Here is a 27,886-nt window from a genome sequence, read left to right as displayed (position 1 = left end):
GATGTTCGCATCAGGTGGCCAAAGTATTGGAGGTTCAGCCTCAGTACCAGTCCTTCCAGTGAATATTTAGGGTTGGTTTCCTTTAGGATTGACTGGGTTGATCTCCTTGTAGTCCAAAGGACTCGCAAGAGTCTTCTGCAACACCACAGTTCAAAAGCATCAATTCTTCCACACTCAGCCTTCTTTATGGTCCAACCCCCCCGCCACATGCATACATGTGAGAATATTTATACAGTGTTAAAGCCTCACCCCACAGATTGTAAGGAAAGGAGAGTCATTACCTTTATAAAAGAGAGATGTGATGAACACCACCTTAAGTAAGGCTCAAACTCTGAAGGAATCAGTATCATGTGCCCTTTGATATGATACAATGGGAAAGACACATCACTTAGTTAATATTTTCACTAAAGATGTTGAAATAAGATTTAATAATTAAGAAAACAGTCACAGAAATTTAAAATGTGGGACATTATCAACACAATGGTCCTAGGCTTTTTTAAATGTCAACATCATGAAGGACAAAAACAGATCAGAGACTAGGAGTCTGTTGTACATTAAAGATGTAAGTGTTCCTTCTGTTATTTTTTCCATTTCTTGAGGGGAAACAACAAGGAATAAGCCTAACAGAAGATGTACAGACTTCAAAAGTTTACCACAGATATTTATCCAAGAATCTCTTTTGTTTCCCAAAAGTTTTATCAAACACACAAACTCTTAGAGATGTTTATAGTATATTTGCCATGTATATACTACATTTATTCCATCTATGGAAGATCAGTGACCAAGGCCTCTGCTGTCATGGAAGTGACATTTGGTGGTGAAAACAGAGGTAATGGTCAATAAGCAGGTAAGCAGATAAATGAGAAGATACCAAATGCTGTAAAGAAAAATGATCTAGACGAGATTGAGTCAACAAGAGTCCTGTTTCAGGGGATGAAGAGCTCTCTAAAGAGATAACATTTAAACTGAGACCCAAAGTCTTGGCAGGTTGAAGTAGTTGAGTGTAAAATCCCATGATGTTTACAACTTCATTGAATTAGTTGAGAAAGTGGATGAGAACATTCTCAGACGTAAGCCATAGCAGGAAGCAAGGGCCTCCACAGCAGGTTAGCAAGGAGGCTCTTAATTCTAGATGTCATATGCCTTTTCCCAGGCACAGACTGTCATTCACGGGACTAAGTCAGTCATTCAGTCACTTCCCAGGGTTCAATCCCAAACTACGCTTGGATCCCTCAACGGGAAATGAAAAAAAGCTTCCGTGCTGAGCATTGGTGTGGGTGCCCATGAAGAGCTATTGGTGACTTCCAGATCATGCAGGAGGCCACTGGAGGTGTATAAGCATTGTAATTCTTTTTCTGTCAACCAATAAATGCTGTCTCTCCTCTTTTAGGTTTTTCAGGGAAATCAAGACTCCTTCACCCCCGTGGTGAATGCTCTAGATCCCCCGCTGTTTACCCGCTTCCTTCGGATTCACCCGCGGAGCTGGGCACACCATATCGCCCTGAGGCTGGAGCTTCTGGGCTGCGAGGCGCAGCAGCAGTATTAAGGCCCGGTGCCTCCCTCCTGTCCCCGGGTCTTTCCTAACTCAGATGCAGCGTCCCTGTGAGCCCTTCCTCCAGGTGACTTCCTGCCCCACAATGCCCACAGTGCCATTGGTTTTCACTGTATTTCAACGCCTCAGTCCCAGCAGCTGTGCCCTGAAGCCACCCAAATCAATTGCCATGGGGACTGCATTCTCTGGAGTCATGTGGAAAGCATTCTCCTCTGGAAGTGGCAGTCACTTCCTCCTCTGTGGTGATGAAGAAGGGTCACGACCATACTAGGCCTCTAAAGGACATGTTTTTAATGTTTCCTGTAAAAAATGAGGAAACTCCGTGGCTCTCTGGGATAGGACACCCAACACGATGTACCAGGAAATTCTGTATGGTAACTGAAAACTAGAGGCCCTCTTTACAGAGTTAAATATCTGGGAGTCAGAAGGAAACTGAGCTGGTGGAAGCAGAGAGAAAATTCCTCCAGTCAGCCACATGCCCTTTCCAGGAGGAACCCCCACCTTGCCCCGCCCCTACCAGATAAGGTTTGAAATGGTTTACTGTCCTGGAAAAGTCAGTGAAGTTTAGAGGTTAATTTACAGAAATCAATAAGCTGCTTTGTTGTATAGCCTGGTAGAGGTGTTAATCCCCCAAATGATGAGGTTTGACTGCCTGCAAAAGGTTAACCACTTTGATGTCGACCTTAATCATGTTCTTTAAGCATTCTTTTCCCATTGACCGCATACATCTCTATTTTTCAAATGCTCTTGGGACCAGCTCTTTTGTCTTCCTGCTGGAATAGTCAATAATCAGTTGAATAAAAACATTGACATATAAAACCAAATGCCTTTGAGAGTTCTGTTTTTCTACTGGCAATTTAAATGTGAATGATGGAATTTTACAAAAACAAATAGAGCCACTGAATGGCCAGAGAGACAGCTTAGAAAAACAACTTAGTGAGTTAGAAAACCAGATTTCATGGAAATTGCAGTAAAAAGTGATATAATTAATGAGGTCAAGCTAACATTTCAAAAAATTAGAAATGGAACCTTGATCCAGTAGCAGAGAGAGAGAGAGAGAGAGACATGTTTAATCTTGACATCCATTAGCACTGTTCTCTTTCTTATCTCACAGATGGGAGTTTCCACTTTAGAAGGAGTAATTAACCCTGATATTTCTGAGTATTCAGGGCAGCTGCTACACAGGAAGGGCAAAGACAAATATGCTCGGCACTCAGGTGATCTATTGGGGCATCTCTTAAGATTAAGGCAGCAGTCTGGGCTCTGGCACATCCCACTAATCCCCCTTTTATAAGTTTTCTAGAAGTTGTGACCAACCAGAATCCTGGAGAGGCTGTGGCAGAATGCGGTGCCTAATGTGAGAAATGAGTGGATTTGAAAGATAGATGCTGTGCTTGTATCACCTAGATGTCCTGGGATCCCTTTCAGGAGTTCAGTGGTTGCAATCGTCCCCCAAATGCTTTGGCTAATGGAGGACCTGTACTCAGAAACCTAGAAGACCCTGACAAAAGAAATTGAAGATGACACAAACAGAGGAATGAAAGACACTGTGTTCATGGATTGGAAAAATTAATATTGTTAAAATGACCATGCTACCCAAGGCAATCTACAGATTTAATGCAATCTTTATGAAAATATCCATGGCATTTTTCCAGGACTAGAACAAATAACTCTAAAATTTATGTGGGGAAGCTAACATTTAAAAAAATTAGAAATGGAACTTTGATCCAGTAGCAGAGAGAGAGAGAGAGATGTTTAATCTTGTCTCAAAAGACCAGGAACAGCCAAAACAATCTTGAGAAAAAAGAACAAAACTGGGAGAATCAGGCTCCCTGACTTCAGACTGTATTACAAAGCTACAGTCATCAAAAGAGTATGGTACTGGCACAAAAACAGAAATATAGACTAATGTAACAGGATAGATAGCCTAGAAATAAACTCATGTGCCTATGGGCACCTTATCTTTGACAAAAGAGGCAAGAATATACAATGGACAAAGGACAGTCTCTTCATTAAGTGGTGTGGGAAAACTGGATAACTACATGTAAAAGAATGAAATTAGAACATTTCCTCATACCATATATAAAAATAAATTCAAACTCATATAATTATTTTGGAAAACAATCTGGCATTGTCTACAAAAGTTGAGCATAGAGATATCCTGTGACAATTCTGTTCGGTAATGACCTAGACCCAGAACTGCCATGTGATACAAGAGATGGGGCAGCACTATTCAAAACAGCTCCAAACAGGAAAGAACACTTGTATACATTTCCTAGTGGCTTATTTTAATTGCTGTATAGTAATCCTTTATGGTTTCCCTTGTGGCTCAGCTGGAAAGAATCCACCTGCAATGTGGGAGACCTGGGTTCGATCCCTGGGTTGGAAAGATCCCCCGGAGAAGGGAAAGGCTATCCACTCCAGTATTCTGGCCTGGAGAATTCCATGGACTGTATAGTCCATGGAGTTGCAAAGAGTTGGACACGACTGAGCAACTTTCACATTCACTTTCAATCCATTATATAATACAGATCACAATTTATTTCAGTTCAGTTCAGTTGCTTAGTCGTGTCTGACTTTTTGCAACCCCATGGACTGCAGCACGCCAGGCCTCTCTGTCCGTCACCAACTCCCGGAGTTTGTATCCATTGAGTCGGTGATGCTATCCAACCATCTCATCCTCTGTCATCCCCTTCTCCTCCCGCCTTCAATCTTCCCAGCATCAGGGTCTTTTCAAATGAGTCAGTTCTTTGCATCAGGTGGCCAAAGTATTGGAGTTTCAGCTTCAGCATCAGTCCTTCCAATGAGTATTCAGGACAATTTATTGATCCATTGGTTTTCTGACTGATACATCATTTATGCCAGTTCTATGAAGCTGATCCTTTTTAAAAATTTGATTTGTAACAACAGTTCTTTGTATGTTAAGGACATTAACCTATTATCTGTCTTATATGTTATGGAATTTTTCACTTAATTTGTCATTAATTTTGATCTTTCTTTACAATGTTTTGCTGTATGAAAGCTTTACATTTTTATGCAATAAATTTATCAGTAGTTACACCTATGGCTTTGGGGTTTTCTGACATGTTCAGAGTAGATTTTTTCATACTGAGATTACAAAACACTCATGTTTTATTCCAACATGTGTATGGCTCTATTTTTGTTTAGTCCTTGACCCATCTAGAATTTTTTGGGTGTGTATGACTTTCACTTCAGTCAGTGCATTCAAATGAATAACCAATCATCATGTTAAACCATCCCTTTTTCCCCACTGAAATGAAATGCTGTCTATTAAACTGCCATATATACACTATTTTAAGGTGTAGTTGATACCATGTGGCAAACAAAATATCTTAGAATTCAAGGCGAAGAGAATATGGCTACCGTGAGGATGGGTTTTGGTATCAGCACAGATGTTTACACACAGACTGAAGAAAACATCTGTGTGCTTAGCTGTCCAATAAAGACTCAGGGAGGGCCAAGTGCAGTCAATGATATCAGAAAAGGGAAGAGAATTCTATTTGGAATTTTAGAAGCCTTAATGCAAAGCTCTGGCCAGCTTCTTCTGAAGACTGAGGCCGGATTCACTGGTTTCTTTGCCTCCCTACCTGACACAGGTCTCAGCAGTGGATGAGTGTTTCAGCTGTAAATGTCTTCAATAATAGGCTCAGATAGGAGTTTATTTTTCACAGAGGTAGCAGTTGAAAGGTGGGCAGATAAAGGTGTTGGTTTCACGGCCTAAAATTGTCAGAGCCAGAATCCAGGTCATTTTCTCGTGCTTTTCCTGCTGATCGCAAGATGACTCCTCCAATTCAGGTAACACTTAGAGAATGTTCAAGGCAGCATAAATGGTAAACAGTAGCACCATATGTTTTCCCAAGACAGCAGAAAGTTTTCCCGGAAGCCACCCATCAAATCTCCATTATGCTTCAGTGTCCAAAACTGGGGCCCATAGCCATCACTAGCAGCAAGGATGGCTGAGAAAAGGCATCTTTTCATCACTAAACTTTTCTAGACTGTCGGGTTGTATGTAATAAGTAAAAAGGGGGTGGGGATGACCGGCAATGAAAAAAGTCTGCCCAAGTGCACCACCTATTTATTCATTCAAAAAAAAGAATTATCGAGCACCTGAGCAGCCTATGTGAACCAAACAGAGGGGAGTGTGCATGGCTTGTTCTTGAGGAAATGAGACTGAGGTGGAGTGATCAAAAGGAGAGGATAAGACAGGAGTTCAGCGCAGTTTGTGGGGCCCAATCTGACTTACAACAAAGTGACATCTTCTTGGCAGTTCAGTGGAGAATAAGCTGAAAGGAGGCAAGGATGGTAGCAGTGGAAGTGGTGAGAAGTGGCAAGATTATGGACACACTTTAGAGACCAAGCCGACCCGATTCTTCTGATGGATCAGCTGTTAGACCCCAAACCACACAGTTTCTGCAAAGTATACTCCTGCTTTTCTCCCAAGTTGCGTCAACAAAGCTGACTCAAACAGGCACGTGTGCGATGGGAACTTACCACTGCACAGCAAGGAATTTGCTTATGTGGTAGTCAGTGGACTTGGCCCCTAACCTCATCATAAAAATGGCAGCAAGCAGGAAGCTATAAACTCTTCTGACCTGTGACTCCCTTCACATCAGCTGCACTGACTGCAGAATTCCTGGGCCACCCCCATGACGGACTGTGTCCCCTGATCCAGTGGAATCTATACCAGGTTAACCATTTACACTGCTTATTTGCTGATTTAGTAAAAAAACCCGGGCGCTAACGCCACAAGTAGAATTTCAGGGGATAGGTTCCTATCAGGAGAAGGAAATGGCAACCCACTCCAGTATTCTTGCCTGGAGAATCCCATGGACAGAGGAGCCTGGTGGGCTGCTGTTCATAGGGTTGCACAGAGTCAGACGTGACTGAAGCGACATAGCATGCATGCAGTAATAAACCCAACAACAAAACAAAACACACGCAAAAAAGATGTGGGACTGAAAAAGTGAAGTCAAAGATGACACCACCGATTTTGGCCTGAAGGGGGACCTGGTTAGGAGGGAACGGCAGGTGTCTCATCTGCTGAAGCTCAGTAAATTTCTGTCCTGTGTTCTGTCTTGGATGTGGAATGTCTTTTGCTTGGGAAACTGACTGTGTTCAGGATTCAGCGGTGTCAGTCGGTGAATTTTTCTTGTCTTTGTTAACAGCTGTAGTTTTGCGATAAAAAATTAAACCATCATTTTTAACTTTTCAGACAAAGCAGCCTTGCAAAGAGCCAAGGGAAAAACCATCTGGCCTTGGCGCAGGGGAGTCCGTAGAAGCCTTGAAGCTGCTGAGCATCACATTTCTGCTGTGCTCTCTGACTTGCCTCTTGGTGGAGACTGTCGCTTCCTCTGTGTCACTTTTATCTGCCTTCAGAGTACAAGACCAGCATGGCCTGCCACAATGCTCAGTGGGTATGTTTGCTGTTATGATGAAAGTTCTCATCTCCATAGGACCTAAGATTCCCATTGCAGGTCAGGAAAAACTGATTTTGTATTTAAAAATAATCTTCATTATTTTTATTTTATTTTTATTTTATTTTAATCTTCATGTACATTATTTCTGGTTGGGTTCAATCTTGTTCAACCAGCACGAGCCCACCTACCGTGCACCAATCTGTGTGCTAAATGTGAAGAGTGAATTCATGGGGCCTGGACTCCATCTTAGGCCTGTTCGTGCTGATCATGTTCGGCCACCCCTCTATTGGACTCTCAACTCTGTGCTTAGTGCCTGTGGAAACGACAATAGAAGGATAAGACCCCCTCCGGACAGGGGAATCTTGAAGATTGTATGCAGGTTACTCATCACCTAAGAGAAAACATACACTAATCACCCCTGTCTCTGGACAGGCCATAAATTTTTCTGTACCTATCGGAGTGTAACCTCGGGCTTATTGATTATTGGCCAATTGTTTAACTGTTTGAACACATAACACCTAAATGATGAGATTATTGTGATTATATTTACCCTTCCTTTGTTTATGTAAGTCTCAAGGAATTTGGGGTGGTGAGTTTGGACACGTACACATGGGGTATAAAAGATTTTCACAAATGCTGGTCGGGGTCCTTGGCTAAGAGGAGACTCTGCCTTGGGCCCGCCGGTGTAATAAACTGCACTCCATTACCTGCATTGTCCTTCTGAGTGAGTTTGTTTCCCAAAACGTGTGGCTATAACAAATGACATGGATTAGGCGTTCACAGATGGGCAGCCCCAGCCATAGGTGTCAACCTTCCATGCAATATGATAAATGCACCCTGAGGACAAAGGGAGAATTACAGTTGTTTGCCGGGAGGGGTCAGGAAGGACTTGAGGAAGGAAGCAAAATGTAAGCCAAAGCTAATGAGTCACTGACCCGAAACTTAGGTGCTCCCAGAGCCCAGTGTGTTGCTTGGGTCCTTCCCGGCTCTGGAAAGTGAATTATGGTGAGCGGTGACCCCTCGTGACTTCAGGTCACAGACGTTTGTGTTTACCCCCCCCTCCCCTTGATCACCAGACTCGGTGAAGTTCCTTCTGCCAGCTTCCAAGGCCTGTTCGTCCCCTCTGGGTGCTCCTGGGGCTGGTGACTGTCTCTTTTCTCTTCACTGGACACTCAGGGGCCTTTGCTTCCCAAACACCCTCTAGGCAGGTAGTTATGAAATCAAGCTCCTCTCTCACGAAGTTCCACATTGATTCATGGAGATAAGTGCTCCTATTTGACATACCAAAGGCAAAGATGAAACCATCTGAGGGTACACTTTTTTTTTTTCCAAATGTGTATTCCTTTAACCACTTAGCATAGCAGGGTCATCAAAAATACGGGCCCTGGGCCACTATAAGAATGTCAAATCTGGGACAACTCTTTGAACTTGAACCAGAATTTGTATCCCAAATTCATCATTGACTCACCGAACATCTGTGCCCTTCCCACAGAAAATTCCAGGTCCTGGCTGAGCAACTTCAAGGATTATCTGTGCAATCTCATCAGGAGCCACAGCCCTCTGGCAGCCATTTTTATTTTTCTTATCATGTCAGCAGTACTGGGGACCCTCTGCTGCCTCATGGAAGTTTCTGGAAGAGGAGGGAGGGGAGGGAACAGGTACCTAGGGAGAGGCAGGAATGGCCATGTGACCCCCCCCTTTGAAAAAGTCTCCTCCTCGTTCTCTTTTTTTTTTTCCATCCTGCTCCATCCCTTTCCAACCATTGACAGGTGACATTTAAAGACCAGTATTTGCAACTGATCTTTTTTTTTTTTTTAGTAACTTCATTAATTCCTAATTATCCTTCCCTTGTGTATAGGAATCACACATGGAAAACAAATGATTAACTCTTCTCTATTGCCTGGACTTCCCTGGTGGCTCAGACAGTAAAGCGTCTGCCTATAATACGGGAGACCTGGGTTCAATCCCTGGGTTGGGAAGATCTCCTGAAGAAGGCAATGGCAACCCACTCCAGTACCCTTGCCTGGAAAATCCCATGGACGGAGGAGGCTGGTAGGCTGCAGTCCATGGAGTTGCTAAGAGTCGGACACGACTGAGCAACTTCACTTCATTACCTGAAAACTGACCAAAATATTTGCTATTAAATCACATGAAGCCAAAGAGATTCTTGAAATGTCTAACCAAACACTTAAGCTTAGCTAGTTAGTGAAAGTCACTCAGTCATGTCCGACTCTTTGTGAAGCCATGGACTATACAGTCCATGGAATTCTCCAGGCCAGAATACTGGAGTGGGTAGCCTTTTCCTTCTCCCAGGGGAAGGGACTCTTCCAGGGGAATCTTCCCAAGCCAGGAATCGAACCCAGGTCTCCCGCATTGCAGGCGGATTCTTTACCAGCTGAGCCACCAGGGAAGCCCAGACAAGCCTCAATTTCATTAATTTAATCAGTATTTAACTAAGAGATGACCACTTGCCTGTCTCTGTCTTGGTTACTAGAGAGAGAGAGAAATAACACGATTGAATAATTATAGCCTGCTGGATCAGGACTCTGAGGTGAGACAGAGTCCACATGGAGAAACCTGGATTGAAAAGGCTTTGTGTAGGGGAGGGTTGTTTTCAAACTGCAGAATCTAATCAAGTCGCTGTGATCAAAGATCAGGTGAAGGGTGTGGCTCCTGACAGCCTCAAAACACTCACAGATCGAGAACCATGTCTGGGAAACAAAGTTGGATATGGTTCCCAGCACACCAGACTGACTGGAGCCACACAGAACTCAATGAGCTTATTCGTTGTTTGAGCTGTAAAGCAGTATGTGGACCTGAGAAAGACATGGGCTCTGAAGGTCCCTAGGAGGCCTGCTCCCTGACACTTCAGATGCAGCTGCAAGAAACAGTAGACCAGGGGAGTCTCCCAGAGGACGAGCCATGGGCCAGGGAGCTCAATTTGATGGAAGAGCTTGGCCTGCTGAGTGTCTGACCAGCAGGATTCCAGAATGACTGCAGAGCAGGGACTGTTACATGCTTCCCGGTCTTCCTCTTTTCCAAAGGGAGGGTTGATGGCAGTTGTCCACTTCCTGCTCCATCACTGCATGGAAGATGGCGGAGGTGGCAATCAGGGGCACACAGGTTGATTTCAGTTCAAAGTTCTTTTTCCCAAGAGGAGCCACACCTGGACTTGAGACCAGCAGACACTCTGGAAGCATGCTGGGCAGTGGGAGTGTGCAGCATCTTATCAGGATCCCGTATCAGGGATCAATGCCCATGCAGGGCAGGGGCCGGAAGGGAGAAGCCCAACTGCCTTGCAAGCACAGCAAGGCCTCGAGTGACCCCTTCGGAGTGGTCTTCCCTTTATCAGTACACCTTGAGTGGCAGCTGCCAGATTTAGGCCACCCCAGGAAGTATAGGCTCTATATTCATGAATCTTGTCCCTCCTTGCCAAGCACAGAGGAAAATTGCATGTAGCAACTGCAAGAGCCAGAAGTCAAACCAAGATGCATGTGATTCCGTATCTTTTAAGTCCCTGTGGCTCCAACTCCAGCTGGCAGGCCAGCTGCCTCAGAAACATCTGAAGGATTTCTGCGAAGATAGTTAGGCAATATGCCAAGAGAAAGACTTCCTTCTTTGAAGTAAATGGCTCAGCCTGGGGAGAAAAACCAATAAACCTTTGCTGGGAACAAGCGAGGACGTTAAGAGCAAAAAAAAAAAAAAAAAAAAAAAGACGTGAATGACAAAATATAAAAGGAGATAGGGAAAGCAGGACCCCAAAAGCTGGCTCTATCAAATAAACAAAGACTTTAGAGAATGGAAGATTAGAGAAAAAAATGATAGATGCAAGAGACATATCATGAATTCTTCGGTAGAAAAGGACCAAAATAATACAACAGAAACAAATACTTCAAGTCATAATTTTTTCACATATTGTGGAAACAAAGGAAAGCTTGAGTTTCAAGTCATACAGAAAGATGGGCACTTGGGACTGAGCCCACAGTGGACTGGCACTAATACTTGATTTTCTATGATTACATTTCACAGTAAGGACTGCAAACAGTTTCTCTGTGCCTCTTTATTCACCCTCTATCAGCATTAGTGGTGGCTGTAATGAAGGCTAGCTGCTGGATAGCTGAACAAATCCCCACTGAAGCCTGGAGAATTCTCAGCTCTCTGGTGGCAATCATGAGATGCAGAAATACTTGTATAAGGAATTTTTAGTATGGTTTACACTAGCAAAAAATTAGAACCAACGGAAATGATTCCTGGCTGGTTAAAGAAAGCCGTGAACATTCATACATTGTTGTAGAAGACTAATCACATGGAATCAGACTCATGAAATACTTTTGAGTGAAAAAAACGCCGATTATAATGGAGGATATACAATTCCACCCAATTTATTGTGAAAAAACTATACTTCCAGGGGAAAAAAAAAACCTTGAAGGATCTAACCAAAGATTTGGACATCGGTTATCTCCTTCAGATAGTGAATAGGTGACTTTAATAATCACGATTGTTGTTGTTACTTAGTTTCAGGTTTATTTTCGCCTGCGCTTTTCAATCTCCCCACAACAATTTTATATTGTTTAATTAGGGAGTTTTTAAAAAGAAACTTAAAAACAAGAAAAACTATCTGATCTTACTTCTACTCTACCTCTACATTCAATCCCACACTCTTACTTTCTCAAGTCATGAAAGCATTTTCACGATATGAAATCACTTGGTTCATACTACCACAAAAAGCCATCCAAAATCCTCTCTTGGAAAAGGTGATATAATGACAAAGTAACTCTGCAGACCAAGACAGTGTGCTGGGATTTAAATTCAGTTCAGCAGTCATCGCTGTCTCTTCCTTTCCCAGTGTTCTAATAGGTAAACCAGTCCAGTGAAGTACGAGAAGATTCAATGGGGCAAGTGCAATGCTTAGCTTGCTGAATTCCAAGAGGGTGGAGAGTGTGCTATTTGTGTACAATAAGGAAGTATCTACAGGTAAAATTAAATTGTCTTACATCTTAAATGATCTTTGCCTTTATTTTCTCCTTTAAAACATGTAGTTGAAAAAAATGATAATAGACTTATTACTGTTTTAATTATAAAATCATACATCATGCTTGTACTCAGTCGTGTCTGACTCTCTGTGACCCCATGGACTGTAGCCCACCAGGCTCCTCTCTCTGTGGGATTTTCCAGACAAGAATACTGGACTGGGTTGCCATTTCCTCCTCCAGGGGATCTTCCCCATCCAGGGATTGAACCTTTGTCTCCTGCATTGGAAGGTGAATTCTTTACCACTGAGCCATCTGGGAAGCCCCAAATAGTACATACTTATCGCAAAAAAAAAAAAAAATTCATAAAATATAGAAAGAAGAGAAAATATCCATAATTCTATCACCCAGAAACAAACATTCTTTACACCTTGGTGTATCTTCTTTCAAACTTTTTTCTATTCTTATACTATCAGTTTCCCAAAATCTGTTCTCCAAAGCAATGCTGCTGCTGCTGCTAAGTCGCTTCAGTCGTGTCCGACTCTGTGCGACCCCATAGAAGGCAGCCCACCAGGCTCCACCGTCCCTGGGATTCTCCAGGCAAGAATACTGGAGTGGGTTACCATTTCCTTTTCCAGTGCATGAAAGGGAAAACTGAAAGTGAAGTTGCTCAGTCGTGTCTGACTCTTCGCGACACCATGGACTGTAGCCTACCAGGCTCCTCCGTCCATGGGATTTTCCAGGCAAGAGTACTGGAGTGTGATGCCATTGCCGTCTCTGCTCCAAAGCAATAGCTCTGTTTTAATAAATGGTATGAGACAATAGGACTGTGTGGCCAATTATGTTGGAGAGATGCTGAATTAAATAAATGTAAGTGTATTTCTTTGCTCAAGCACTTCTAAGAGCCTTTCACAAAAGAGTAGAACAGGCATTTCCCAAACAAATGTAAACATGGGCTTTTTTTATGGAGTGAATTCTGATGTATACACAATTGCACAAAGTTGCTCACTGAGATCCTTTTTTTCACCAACCTGTCATATTTTGTAGCCTACTTTTTCCTTCAGTCTATGACATAGGGTGGCTATCTTTCTGTGTCAGTGTCACATAGTATTCCTTGCAGTGGATTCACCTGAAATCATCTAACCACCACCCCATAATAACTTACCCCATGCACTATACAGTGCATGGAATTCTCTAGATGAGAATACTGGAGTGGGTAGCCTTTCCCTTCTCCAGGGGATCTTCCCAACCCAGGGATTGAACCCAGGTCTCCTGCACTGCAGGCAGATTCTTTACCAGCTGAGCCACAGGGGAAGCCCTAGGGTGTTTCTACTTGTTCACTATTATACATGTAATGCAGGTGATAGTTTTACACATTATTCATTTGCTTTCCACTTGGCTGTGGCCCCCTGATGCGAAGAGCTGACTCATTGGAAAAGACCCTGATGCTGGGAAAGATTGAGGGCAGGAGTAGAAAGGGACGACAGAGGATGAGATGGCTGGATGGCATCACCGACTCAATGGACATGGGTTTGGGTGGACTCAGGGAGTTGGTGATGGACAGGGAGGCCTGGTGTGCTGCGGTTCATGGGGTCGCAAAGAGTCAGACACGACTGAGTGACTGAACTGAACTGAACTTGCTGTTCCGAGTCTGAAATCACTCACTATGAACACTATGGCGCACCTCCTGTTCTGAGCGAGTAACAACACAAACACCAAGCTTGGATAGAGTGGGAAACACGGCAGCGCCAGTGGGCGAGCGTGAGCCCGGGGCAGAGTAAGACCTGTGGGCTTCAGAAAGGGTCTGGGCGTTCCTGGGAGCCCGCGGAAAGTGGGGAACATCATTTGCTGGGTGTTTTTAAAGGGTCATCTCAGTTGCCATGTTGAGAAGGTCCAAAGCAGGGAGACCAGCCAGGAGGTTTACCCGATCCAGGAGAAACATACGCTTGCTGGCACCAGGGTGGGGACTGGCAGAGTTGCAGTCAATGTCAGAATCTGCACGGAAGGAGAAGTGAGAGCCATCAGGATTTGATGAGTGATCAGATGAGGAATGGGAAAGAACTGAGGTTTCAAGAATGCCTCCTGGACTTTGGGCCTTAGCAAGCCAGGGGCTGGGGTCAGGGAAAACCACAAGAGTTTAGGAATTTACTGTCTCAAAAAATGCAAAAAGAAATACTGAACGGATGTTCCTTTTTTTTTTTTTTTTTTGGAATATACTTATCATTTATTCTTGAGGTAAATAGACACTTAAGAATAATTTAAATTACATGCAACTTAAGCAGCATAGGTATATAAAAACTGGAAAGGTGACACAAATTTGTTAATTTACTAAAAACTAGTGAGTTGTACACTTTGTGTTTTTTTTTCTTTTTTTTTAAATTTTAATTGGAGGCTAATGACTTTACAATATTGTGGTGGTTTTTGCTATACATTGACATGAATCAGCCATGGGTGTACATGTGTTCCCCATCCTGACCCTCCCTCCTACCTCCCCCCCCATCCCATCCCTCAGGGTCATCCGAGTGCACCAGCCCTGAGCACCCTGTCTCATGCATCGAACGGATGTTCTGACTGATACAGGGGTAAGTTCCCACCACACACCCTCCGTCTCAGACTCCACTCGGTGGGAGGAGACCATCCTCTGATCAGACTTGAAGAGGAAGTTGAACTTACCAGCTTGCACTGAGCTTTCAATCAGCCGGGACATGCACTTAGATGTTCCCCCACTAAGCAGCACATGGGGGCTGGGGAGGGAAATCTAAGGTGCCTCCTTACACACAGCTTCACAGTCCTTTTTATCTTGCCCACGTTGTTCCTTAAGGCAAATTGCTGAACTGGGAATGGCTGGGTCAGAGGCTGCAGGCGTGGTACCATGCAGCTGTTGTGCAAGGCTCACAGACCACCTCCTCCTGTTCTCTTGAATATTCTGTTGTGTCCTTGGTTTGCTTTATATTTTTGCCAGTTATGTTAGGCAATCCACTATTTTATTTTGCTGGGATTTTAAAACTTCCTGAAATATCCCTCAACTTGCTGCCCCAGACTTTTCAAACTTCTCTTTTGCAATATAACCTACCTACAGCAAAGACCATAAGTCAAAGGTGTACAGTTTGGAGACTTCCCACAAAGCGGACACATTCACCGTTCTTCTCCCCGTTAGAATCAGCAGCACCTCCTCACCGCCCCCCCACCCACCTTAATCCTCGTCTGATCTCCTCATGCCAGAGCCTTGCCTGTTTTGAAGTTTTATGAAAATGAAACCATAGGCGTGCACTCTTCTGTACTTTTTTTCTTTTCAGTTTTCAGCTTCTGCCTCGTGGATGCCTGGAGCTGCAGTGACCCCTTTGTAACCCAACTGTGTGAAAAGGCCTCTATTCATTGAGCCCATTGACTGTAGACAGACATTTGTATTGTTTCTGTCTTTTCTATTCTGAAGAAAGCCTCCAGAAGTATTACTGCACATGTCTAGTAGAGTACACGTGCAAGAGTCTCTCTGGAGTGTCATCTGTGATTGGCTTTCTGAGTCAAAGGCCAAGTGCCCCCATCACCCCACACCTTTGAGAAGATATAACATCATAGTCTTCATTTTCTTTTTGCCAATCTGGAGGATAGACAATAGTATCTTATTGTTTTCTTACTTTGCATTTCCCTGACAACTGATGACATTGAAGATCTTTTCTTGTGTTGATAGGACATTTATCTTTCTCTCCTATGAAATGCCTGTTAATGAATTGTGTCCATTTTTCTAATTTTAGCTTTATTTATTCTTTATTGATCAGTAGGACTTCTTTGTATACTCAGTATACCAATATGTTGCAGGCTAGAAATATGGAACATACCGTCCCTCATTTTGAGGGTTATATTTACATTTTAATGTTGTCTGATTTGGCGATAATTTTTTTATTTTAATTGGAGGCTAATTACTTTACAATATTGTGGTGGTTTTTGTGGTTTGGTGATAATTTTCCTTGCGTCTGTTTAAGGACCCCTTTCCACCCAAAAGTCATAAAGGACGCCTCCCATGTTATCTTCTAAAAGTTTTAAAGTTTTGCCTTTCACCTTTGAGTCCTTCAGTTTTCTTTGAGGTGAGGTCAAGTCTAATTTCAGTTTTTAAAGAAAATTGTGAGAAACGATGTTTTTCCAGTCGTGAACTCTGAACTGAATTTCTGTGCCTCAAGGCAGTTCTAGGAATTGCGAAAAGCAGATAGCTGCAATAAATTCCAAGAAGCAATAAATTCTCAGGAGCAAGGCCTCATTCTGAGCACTGAGCACACTGAACTGGAACCAGCCAACCAGAAACAGGCACACGCGTGTTGAAAAGAAGACCAGCCCTCCTCGGAGTCAGCCCACTTGCCTTCGCAGTACTTTTCCACTCTGAGCTTGGCCTCAGGGAAAACTTCAACTCCATTTTGCTCAAGGACTCACTGCCTCTGGAGTTCTCCGGCTGCCATAGTTCCGATAGCCTGTGTGCCTTCACCTGTGACCAGTCTCGGTGTCCGTCCTTTCCCTACTGGTCTGCGACCCCTCTTGTCATGTCACCATTTCTAGTCTCCTTTCTGTTCCTTCGGTCTATTTGTCTCTTTCTGCGCCTGTCCTACACTCTGCTAGTTACATAACTTTGTTACAGTTTGTGCTATCCGGAAGCCAAGTCCCTCTACATTGTTCTTTACAAGTCCACACACATTTTAAAATGAGATTTTCCAGTTTCGCAAAAGCTGTCTGTTGAGACTTTCATTGGAATTGCATCGATATATACATCTAGGAGTGGGGTTGCTGGCTCAGAGGGGAGATGCGTGTTCAATCTGAAGAAACACAAAGCTGTTCTCCTAAATGGTACTGCCAAATGTAGACCCTCAGCAGCAATTTTCAAGAACTCACATGGGTTCTCATCTCCTCTAACATTTGATATGGTTAGACTTTTAGATTTGTGACAGTTTAATGGAGGCACAGTGGTATTTCCTTGTGGTTTGATCGCTAATGAGGTTGAACATCTGTTGATATGTTTATTGTTCATGTGTGTTTCTCCATCTGTGAAATGCTTATTCGTGTTTTACCCATTTATCTGTTGGGTTGTTTGTGTTTTTCTTATTAATTTGTAGATCTTTATATATTCATAATAGGAATTCTTCATCAGTTGTATTCAAAATATTTTCCGCAAATTACATCTGGTCTTTTTTGCTTTTTTAGTTTGCCTTCTGATGAGTGAAATCTCTTAATGTTAAAGTCAAGCTAATCAATATTTTTTACAGTCGATGATTTGTCTGCATTGCTTAAGAAATCTTTCTCTACCTGAAAGTCTAAAAGTTCTTTGCTGATGTTTTCAGTCAAGAGCTTTGAAGCTGTGTTTTTGACAGAGAAGTCCTCAGTCCTTCTGGAATACATTTCTTTCTGCATATGGCATGCAGAAGGGTTCCAGGTTCCTCTCTTTCAATATAAATAAACAGTTTCTAACTGTGGTTAATGAAAAGTTCCTCTTTACTCACCTAACCAGCCAGTGTGCATCTCTGCATTTTCTAATCTATCTCATTGGCCAATTAATCTATCTCTGCATGGTGTCCCACTGTCTTAATTTCAATAGTTCCCTTTCCTCTGTGTGTGTGTGTGTGTGTGTGTGTCTCCCTCTGTGTGTGTGTGTGTGTGTGTGTGTGTGTCTGAGCCTTCTATAGTTCCCTTAGGGTAATCTTGGGGAAGGGAGCCATCAATCAATCACATGAGCTCAGTCTCTCAGCAGAGAAAACTGGGTGATCTGGCTGCAAACTCTTGCCCTTGGATTTTTCTCTTCTTGGCTAAGAGGTCCTGGAAGGTCGGAACAAGATTACGCAGAGTAATGTACTGCTCGTAATACTGCAAGGTTATTCCCTTCGGGTCAACGGGCCAGGTGTTTATCAGGCAAATGTGTGTACAGATGGTGCACAGCCCTGAACTCTGTAAGCACAGGAAATGTTTGTTTTGTTCAGCTAGTCTTTCGTGCCTTCGCTGCTGGGGTGAACGCCACGAAGGTGTGAGAGTGCTAAGGAATCCCGCTCTGGGCTTCGTAAGGAATGTTGGCCTCCTCGCTGCCACTGAGTGTTCCATTTTTTGTGTGTGTGTTTCGTGGCTATAATCGTAGGAGATGCAATTCTGCACCCCTTCCGGGAGCCCAGGTGCGCAGCGCCAGGCCCCCTGGGGACCCAGGGGGCGGGGACCAGGCGGGGGCGTGTCCAGGGGCGGGGCGTTGGCTGGGCTCCGCCCCCGCGCCCGGCGCGCCGCCTGTAGGGTGTTGACGGCTCAGGCGCGCAGAGTCCCAGCTGCCTTCACCGCCTCCGCGCGCCACAGGCCCCGGGGCCCTCGCGCTCCAGCTTGTGCCCGGTCCCGCGGCCCCCGCGTCCACGGCGGCCCGGCTCTCCCGCAAGATGACGCTGAAGGCGAGCGAGGGCGAGGGCGGGGGCGGCATGCGCACGGCACTCTCCGATCTCTACCTGGAGCACTTGCTGCAGAAGCGCAACCGGCCCGAGGTGAGCAGCTCCCGGGGATCCCCCCAACGGCATGGGATGAGGGCCGATCCCCGACTCTAGGCCGCGCCGCCCGCCCTCCTGCCCTCGGGTGGGGGGCCCTGACCCCCGGGCTCGTGCGGGACTTCTGGGCGCCGTGGCTCGGGACCCCGCGGCACCTCTAGGCGGGAATCGGCAGAGGCCGTGGCCCCCTGCCCCGAGAGCTGATGAAAGGTCGGGGGAAACTTCTGCGGGGACGGAGTCGGGGTCACGGAGAAGACTTTCAGGAACAGGGCCCAGAGGAGGTCTGCTTAAGTGCTTGTGTCAGCAGAAAGGGTTGGTAGTAAGAGCCAACGCCGGCCCCAAAGTGCTCAGTCACCATGCCGTGGCAGTTCTGCAGGGGCCTCTGGTGCTGGGGGGCACCCGGGGGGCCTGTGTCTGTTTGTGGGCAGGCATCATCTGAGGGGTAATTCTGCCCCCCGCCCCGGAAAAGGAAATGGCACCCCACTCCAGTACCCTTGCCTGGAAAATCCCCTGGATGGAGGAGCCTGGTGGGCTACAGTCCATGGGGTCGCAGAGTCGGACACGACTGAGCGACTTCAAGGCAAGGCTGTTGTGCAAGGTCTCTCCCACCACCGTGCCAGGCCCACTCACTCACCTGAAGGCCGAAGCTGGGTCTCAGTGGTCAGCCATCAGCCAGCACCCACCATCGGCTCTTCCACGTTTCCTGGCCTTCTCACAGCTTGCTGGCCAGGTTCCAACAGAGGATGTCCACAGAGACACCCAGAGATAGAGGGCTCGGCAGACACTAGCTGGCCTCGGGACTCACGAATGTGAATCTTTTTCCTAGACCGCCAAGATCTTCCAGGGCAGGGCTGTTTGCACACTCACTTTTTCCAGGTGACATGCCTGATCTGTGGGGCCTCGGAAATGGTTCCTGAATTACTAAGTGCCTGAAGAGGTGGACGTGCTATGCAGCACGCCCACCCACTTGGGCATACGATGAAACTGAAGATCCCCTAGGTCCCAGCAGACTGGCGAGCGGGCTGTGGACTCTGGGCTGGGTGGCATCAGAAGGGAGGCTGCATTCTGTATCTGTGTGGAGCTTGCTGCTTCCCTCAGCGCGCTGCATTCACCCTTGTCCATCTTTGCAAATCAGGATCGAGGTTGTCTAGGCTTCCAGGAGCAGCAGGATGATCATGTGGGGAAGACAATATTGCAAGTTAGCCAGTGGCACGTGCGCTAGGAGGGGATCAGGCTCTGAAACTACTTGATTCCCCATAAGCTTCGAAACGTGATTTTTTTTTCTTCCCAACAGTCAACTCGCTCGGCTGAGCCTTAACTCCGTCCCCACCCCCTGCCAATGTCTCTTTATTGAATTTTCTTTGGGCAACTTTATTGAGGTTTACTTGGCATACATAGAATTCCCAGATTTGTGCAGTTCAGTGACATTGGACACATACATCCCACGCTGTAGCTGTGACCTCACAGTCCTTTAGGGTTGTCCCCCCACCCCCCCGCCATCCCTGGAAGCATGGAAACCCCACTGGCAACATCTGGAAAACACTATCACTTTGCCTTTTTGATGTTGTCCTATAAATGAACTCCAGCTTACACAGGCCTTTCTGTGTGCCTGCTTTCACTTTGCACAACCTGAGTGTCACCTGTAACTCAGTGTCCTGACCCCTTGGAGATCTTCTGCCCCTGGTGGGAAGGCTGGGGAGGTTAGTTGTGTGCAGTTTTGAACAGAATCCCTGTCACTGCCCTCTGAGTAAGCAGCAGTTTTTGTGGTCATGAGTTTCTCCTGAAATACCAGATACAGTCTCCTGCCTAGGTAGGTTGTTTGCATGACAGTATTTGAGGATGGGATAAGAAACGTTGGTAAAGCACAGAATGAAAAGCTTCCAGAACTGCCCAAGTGTGGACCCCGGAGGGAGAATCTCCAAACTGTGAGGGGTGGCCTGACCCCACGAACTGGCTGATTTCTTATTTCCTGAGGTTCACCTTCCCTCCGAGGAAGCTGTTGACTTTAAAGCAATTCAGAAACTCCTGTTGCCAAACGCTTCATTGAGGAGGATTGCTTTCGGTGAAAGTTCTAAAGATTTGAAACCCGAAGTTTCCCTCCTGACCATAGTCCAAATTTGATATTGAAAAAGTCTTATCAGAACACAATGCTGCAGTACATTTGAAGTGGAGGCTGCCTCCCGTATTTAACTATAGGTGTCCTTCCTCGGAGAAACATTTTATGAGCTCTCTGTGACCTTGTTTGGAGAAGGCGATGGCAGCCCACTCCAGTACTCTTGCCTGGAAAATCCCATGGATGGAGGAGCCTGGTAGGCTATAATCCATGGGGTTGCTAAGAGTCAGACATGACTGAGCGACTTTACTTTCGCTTTTCCCATTCATGCACTGGAGAAGGAAACGGCAACCCACTCCAGTATTCTTGCCTGGAGAATCCCAGGGACAGCGGAGCCTGGTGGGCTGCCGTCTATGGGGTCGCACAGAGTCGGACACGACTGAAGCGACTTAGCAGCAGCAGCAGCAGCAGTGACCTTGTTCTTTACGGTGGTTCCTTAGCGGACATGAAATGGGTTGTAAAATTCTTACTTGCTTCTGCAGGCCTGTTTGAAGTCGCCCCTTTCCCATGACCTGAAGAAATAGGTTGCAAGTCCCTGAAAGTTCACTCAGGCCTAAGGGCCCAGGAATGAAGTCGGCTCCAGCTGAGTTTCCACTCAGCAGACCTCCTGGGCAGCAGATTCGGCCTCATTTGCTGTTGTACGGGTTTGGGGCTGGAGATATCCAGGGTGCCATCGGCCAACAGTGCTCCAGGCAGGGGACATTCAGGGCTCACAGAAGTCTTGAGATTTCGCCAGAGGTCCCCTGGGGCGGGGGAGATGAAATCAGGTGACATTTCATGGATGGCAGAGATTGTTTCCCCCCCCAAGCACCAGTTGCTCAAGTTTTTCACTGTTGCTCAAAAGAGAAGTGACTCCAAGGCTGGGAAACAGGAAGACAAGCTCCAAATTAGGGAACCAGAGTACAGCTTGGTGTAACAGAATTTTCTGAGGCTTCACTTTGCCTTTTTCCTTCACGTGGAGACATAGACATAGAGTTGAGCCGCATCCATACGCATCCATTCCTCCATCCCTATGGTTCATCCACAACCACAAGCCCCCAGCCATCAGCAGAGGCCACTGACACTGGACTGAATCATGTGGCGCTGCGGGGTTGACTATGCAAGAAATGCTTATGCCAGCGGCCCCGTGGCAGCTCATGCCCATTGTGTCCAAGGGCCGATCGTATGCGTTTGTGCTCTGAAGTCACCAGCCTGCCAGTCCTGCTGCAGGTGCTTTGTTTGCCTGCATCTCAGGCACCTGGTTCATCAGGACTGAAGCCAGGACTTGCAGAAAATCCTGCCTCTGAGGCTCTCCTCTCGTCCCAGCTCTTTTGTGCAGCTCAAGTCTTTGTGGTGAAACAGTGCCCCCTTTTTTCTGGTACCTTGAGCCCCCTTGGGTTTTCTCATGTTTTTTTTTTTTTTTCTTGTGTTCTTTCCCAAAGCGGAGCCTGCCCTGGCCTAGGAGGACTGAGCAGCTGGTGTCTGGTGTGGGCCATCACTTGCCTACTTGGCCTGGGCCTTCTTCCAAAGCTGTGCAAGTCGCTCAGTCGTGTCTGACTCTGGGTGACCCCATGGACTGTACAGTCCGTGGAATTTTCCAGGCCAGCATACTGGAGTGGGTAGCAGCCTTTCCCTCCTCCAGGGGATCTTCCCAACCCAGGGATCGAACCCAGGTCTCCCGCACTGCAGGCAGATTCTTTCCCAGCTGAGCCCTCAGGGAAGCCCAAGAATCCTGGAGTGGGTAGCCTAGCCCTTCTCCAAGGGAACTTCCCAGCCCAGGAGTTGAACCCGGATCTCCTGCATTGCAGGTGGCTTCTTTCCCAACTGAGCTCTCAGGGAAGCCTCATGGTACCTGGAAACAGTGGGCAGAGAGGTCACCCGTCAGCCCAACAGATGTTGGTTCTTTCCCTCCGGTCACTGGCACCGGCTCTTAATGTGACTTGGTGGCCCCTGCTCGAGTCATCCACCCCCATCACCCACCGCCAAGTTTGTTTTTTCATCTCTCTCTTTTTTTAATCCCAGCTTCCTCTGAACTGCTGCCTCTGCCCTTTGAACCCGCCACAGATGTTTCCTCTGAAGAGGGTTTCAGAGGCCAGGCCTTGCCACCCCAGCAGTTTGTGTGATTACGGGGCCCCGAGAGGCTGCGGAGCAAAGGGCGGCCCTGCGCCCTCTTCGCATGGGGAGGGCTGCACCCATCCTGCCTGGTCATGGCTGGGGCCCCTCCCCCCCAGCCAAGGGGGCTGCTGGTGTCCAAGTTGCGAAGTGTACCCCACAAAAAGTGATCGAGCGCCTTTGCCTGATGTTGTTTGCTCAGCATTGCTTGCATCACTTTGTAATCACCTGGCAAGGGTGCTCGTGGCACTGGGAAGGACTCAGCAACATGGTCCAGCACGGGACCAGTAAGCCCCAGAACAAACCATGGAAAGTCTCTGCCACACATTGGAAGGTGCGTGTCTTACCAGCTGTGGAAACACGCCAAGTTCCAGTGGTTGAGGGGCAGGACAGGGGAGACGGGGGACTGACTGCAGCCTGCGGCCCCTGCTCCGCACGCATCTGTCTGTCTGTCTGTCTAGCCCTTCCCCTAGGATTGTCTGCCAGCTGGGGGTGCCAGGGGCTGGCATGCCAGGTGCCATCAAGAGATGCCAGAGTAGGTGCCTAAGGTGGTGCTTGGGGGCACCCCACTGATGCGAGTTGGTTCTTTGGGTGCCAGGTCAGAGCATGCCAGGTATCTCACTCATCACTTGCAGCTTCTGGGGGAGTGTGATAGCGCCTCTGAGTCATCAGGAAGGGGGGCTGTCTTGATGGATAAGGACATTGAAAAGCCCAGCGTTTGGCATAGCAAGTGTTGAACTTTTATGGGTTCAGTGTGTTCTACCTCTGGCAGGCTTTTCAGAGTCCTTAATTTAAAGGCTGACGTGTCCTGGAGCCCAGTGAGAAGATGAGGCCCCCGATCACGCAGGCATATCCACCCCCTTTGCCAAGTTCACTCTGTCTTCCGTGGACTGACTTTCTACTCTGTCCTTGTTGAGAAAGTTGCGCAGGGCTCCGCCATGCCTGCAAACCCAGATGAATCGTCAAAATTGGTTTCTTGATGGTACTTTACAGCACATGAGAAGAGAATCTGATATGTGTTTCCAGACTTTATGGCCACCTTTATGGCCAGACTTTATGGTCTGCTATGGTTACTGATGGATCCCTGGTTACATGGATCAAACCCAGGTCTCCCGCATTGCAGGCGGATTCTTGACCAGCTGAGCCAGAAGGGAAGTGCCAGGAATACTGGAGTGGGTCGCCTTTCCCTTCTCCAGGGGATCTTCCCAACCCAGGGATCGAACCCAGGTCTCCCGTATTGCAGGCAGATTCTTTACCAGCATTGCTGGGTTGTAAGTGGTAGTTGCTGGGAGATCCATGGCATGAATCTGCGAGTTTCATTTTGAGCTTTCTCAGCCCCACATTTGCTAGTGAACAAAGATATGTAAGTCAGAATCAAGGCAAGTCAGGCATGCAGTCAGTGATCCTTGAACTCCCCAGTCTATACATTCAAATCTCTTAATACCTGCCACATGGTAAAAACAAACAAGGTGCTTAATTTAACAGAAAGAATTCTTCCAACTTGATGCCACATGCTTCCAGGTCACTGTGGGCAATTCTTTGAGAAGCTCTGGGGTCACCGTATGCTGTGGCCTGTTAATTTCCAACCCCAGATTCCTGCAACTTTCTCCATGGTTTGTTGTTGCCTCTCCCCATTGGCTACTGTGCTCTCTTAGATACAGTTCTTTGTGTGCAAACAAGTGCTACCTGCCAGCTGTTTTGCTACTTTTTTGCAATAACTTCAACTCTATCTCCTACAAGCTCAAAAATAGTACAGTGTCAAAACCATGGACTTGACATTGCTATGACATGTGAGTGTAGGTCTGGGCCATTTTGTCATGTGTGTGAAGATACGTAACCACCACCACCAGTCTGTTTTCCAGCTCTATAATTTTGTCATCTCAATAATGTTATATACCTGGAATCAAATCACAGGCAATATTTTTGTTGCTGGGAATCGTCCCAAGGTATGGATGAATCAGTCTGTTGAGCTGCTCACCTATGATAGACTCTCCTGGTTGTTTCCTGGTTTGAGTTACTGTGAGTAAATCTGTACGAACCTTCATGTAGCAGGTTTTGCACACACATTTGTCTTGTTCCATTACAGTGAATATAGTGAAAGTCACTCAGTCGCGTCCGACTCTTGGCGACCCCATGGACTATACAGTCTGTGGAATTCTCCAGGCCAGAATACTGGAGTGGGTAGCCTTTCCGTTCTCCAGGGGATCCTCCCAACCCAGGGATCGAACCCAGGTCTCCCGCATTGCAGGCGATTCTTTACCAGCATTGCTGGCTTGTAAAGTACTCATTTTGTTTTCTAAGAAAGCACCTGATTCTCTCCCTGAATGGCTGTCCCATTTTACATTGCCACCAGCCACGGATGAGAGATTCAGTTTCTTTCCATCCTTACGACCATTTAGTCTTGTCACTGGTTTTGATCATAGCTGCTCTGATGGGTGTGTGGTGCTATTTCGTTATGGTTTTCTTTCTTCTTCTTTTTTTTTTAATAGCACTGGTTTGTTTTTCTGTTTTTGTCTCTGCTGAGTCTTCATGGCTGTGCGCAGGCTTTCTCTAGTTGCAGCAAGCAGGGACTCCTCTTGGTTCCACAAGGACAGGCCTTACTGATTGTCACTAAATGCAACACAAGTGTGTGGCCAAAATCCAGCAGAACTAAAAATTCTCCATTCATTCCTTTGGCGACTTCCCTTCTTGCTGGTCTCCTAAGATCGGGAGAGCCTTCCCTCCATCTCTTTTGTGTCCTGTGTGTGTGGACCTTGATGTTGTCAGGGTTCTGACATTGACAATCTGTTCTTTGCCTCCAGTTGTTATGCAACTTGCTGTAGGTCAATGCTAAAAAGAGAACCTTGGTCGAGGCTTTTGTATTATTCTGACTGGTTGCCAACCCAACAGCTTTATTCTGTTTCTCACTGATCCAGCTTCTCCCCGATCTTGTTCAGGATGACAAGACACCCAACTCAGTTCTTCTTTTCTCAGCCACTTGTGCACGCCTGTTCTCCAGTTCTGGTTGATGAGACACGGGCTTCCTCCTTCCTGCAATCCTCCCCTGCTAGTTTCTTCTGGGCGCACATTCTCAGCATCACTGTCTGCTGGAACATTTTTGAAATCTCTCATCCTCATGACTTCCTTTTTGTGTGTGTGTGGGGGGTTCTATTTACCTTCCCGTCTTGGGCACTCCTTTAAATGAGGCCCAGGGACTTTTCCCAGGCTCAGACTCCACGGGTTCAATCCCTGCTCTGGGAACTAGATCCTGCATGCTGCAACTGAGACCCAGCACAGCCAAATAAATGAATATCTAAAAAAAAAACAAAACAGGGTCCACACTGCACACTTAGGCTCCCAGCTTGAACCTAAATGACACTCATTTAGGAAAATTCTATCTTGCCACAAGAGAAGGCTTTCATGTGCCTGTTTAGAGATTGATCTGAAATGAATCCAGTTTCCTTCTCACCCCCTTCTCTCATCTCCCAATTCCTCCCTGTTGTTCACGTGTCCTTCCAGGGAGAGATGGCGCATTTACAAGCAGATATGAAGATTTTCTTCTGTTTCACAGCATACCTTTCCTCCCTCCCCTTTTTTTTTTCACTTAACAATATTTCTTTGAGATCAACCTCTGAACCTCCTGTTCGTGGCTCCATGGTATCTGTGTGTGCTAGGACATCTTGCACAGAGGTAGAGGTAACTCATCTATTGTAGATGACCTTGAAGTGCCCTGTAGCTCTGGTGTCCTGAGTTGCATCAGTTACATGAATTACATCTGTTACGTCTCATCAGTTACTTTGCTAAATACAATCTTTGTCAGACGCTTCTGCTTTCATAGCACTGTGGAAAGCCATGTCACGTGAGTTTGGAGAAGTGCTAGTTGCTGCCCAGGGCAGTTTCTCTTTCTCGGGACTTCCCTGATTGCAATATATCTGGAGAGACAGGCACGTAGATGGGGCTAGCTGTTCCTCCCTGGGGAATCTTCCTGTTTCTCCTTTGCCACCAACTGGCTGATGAGGTGTCCTGCTCCTGGCCCCACCCATGGGGAAGATCTCCCCTCCCCGTGGTCTCTGAGGGGCACCCCCACCCCCCTGTGGCTGGATCGCAGCTACCATCCACGTGCAGCAGAATCCTTCCCTATCATCCTGACCGAATATTCAACCAGGCGTGGGTGGGAACACTTTCAGAGTGTTCCTTGCCCTTCTCCAAGCCCTGGGCTACTTCAAGAGCAATTAAGTTAGAAAGAGGAGGAAGGACCAGCAAAGGAGACTGAGGAGTGTTTCAAGGATATCCATCCATTTATTCTCATTGGCATGTGATGTCAGAGCCACACTGTTCTTAAAATTCCAAAGTCCATCCACAGTAGGACGGCACCCAAGGGTTCCAGTTCCATGCTCAGTGGCCTTTTTTCACTCTTCTGATGCCATTCCTTCCAGTGTTTTATCTGCAAATTTTCAAACCCACTGCAAAGAACAAACAATTTGATGATAGCTTCCATTGGCCGTGCCTCCTAGATTCCACCATTAACACGTGGCCATGTGTGCTTTGCATGTATCCAGAAAACATTCATTCACCTTTTTTTTTTTTTTGCACTTCAAAGTAAATTTCATGACTGAACCCTGTGCCTACAGCCTGTGCCCTGCAACAGGACAAACCACTGGGGTGAGAAGGCCACGCACCACATCTAGAGAAAAGCCCAACAGCAGCAACTAAGACCCAGCACAGCCATTAAAGAAATAAAGGAATCTTGTTTTTTGTTTTTTTTTTTTAAAGTTGCAAGCATCAGAACAGTTCACCCCTGAAGGCTTCAGCATGCATATCATGGACTAGTATTCAGTATTTCTATGTGACTTTTTTTTTAATTTTGTGGTCCAAGGTCCATCTGGTGAAATGTACTGGATGAGTTTGAACAAATGCATACAACCTGTGCTACCCCAACCTTGGTCACAGGCAGCAACACTCCAAAAGTTTCTCTCATATGCTACCCAGCCCACCCCTTCCCATCCCATCAGAGGCAACCACCATCTTCAATGTTGTTCCTGGCATTTTGGCTTGTTCTAAAACCTCATGAATGGGCTCATCTAATGTATACTCTTTTACCTAAAGCTTCTTTCACTCAACATCACACATTTCAGACTGATGCATTTGGCCCTTTTCTTGTTTCTGCCGCCTCCTGTGGGTGAATAAAGCTGCCATGAACATCCATATGCAACCCTGTGTCTTTTCTTTTGGGTGAACACTTCGAAATGTGG

The 27,886-nt window shown here is 46.2% G+C and overlaps 2 protein-coding genes across 10 annotated transcripts in view; both read left to right on the top strand.

Annotated features, from left to right (window-relative positions):
• The window catches only part of F8 (coagulation factor VIII), a 133,379-nt gene extending 131,008 nt beyond the window's left edge, over positions 1 to 2,371 (top strand). For all 6 annotated transcript variants that reach the window (XM_081563657.1, XM_081563660.1, XM_081563659.1 and 3 more), the window contains one exon: positions 1,391 to 2,371. In XM_081563657.1, coding sequence (XP_081419783.1) covers positions 1,391 to 1,546 — 156 coding nt within the window. In that variant the 3' untranslated portion in view covers positions 1,547 to 2,371. The remainder of the gene's footprint in view (positions 1 to 1,390) is intronic.
• Positions 2,372 to 18,210: 15,839 nt separating this feature from the next.
• Positions 18,211 to 27,886, top strand: part of MPP1 (MAGUK p55 scaffold protein 1) — a 32,207-nt gene continuing 22,531 nt past the window's right edge. For all 4 annotated transcript variants that reach the window (XM_081563654.1, XM_081563652.1, XM_081563653.1 and 1 more), the window contains exon 1: positions 18,211 to 18,451. In XM_081563654.1, coding sequence (XP_081419780.1) covers positions 18,350 to 18,451 — 102 coding nt within the window. In that variant the 5' untranslated portion in view covers positions 18,211 to 18,349. The remainder of the gene's footprint in view (positions 18,452 to 27,886) is intronic.

Source organism: Giraffa tippelskirchi, chromosome X (assembly GCF_054371585.1).
Source record: "Giraffa tippelskirchi isolate mGirTip1 chromosome X, T2T-mGirTip1v1.2.pri, whole genome shotgun sequence".
NCBI lineage: Eukaryota > Metazoa > Chordata > Mammalia > Artiodactyla > Giraffidae > Giraffa > Giraffa tippelskirchi.
This window is presented reverse-complemented; position numbering and strand designations above follow the sequence as displayed.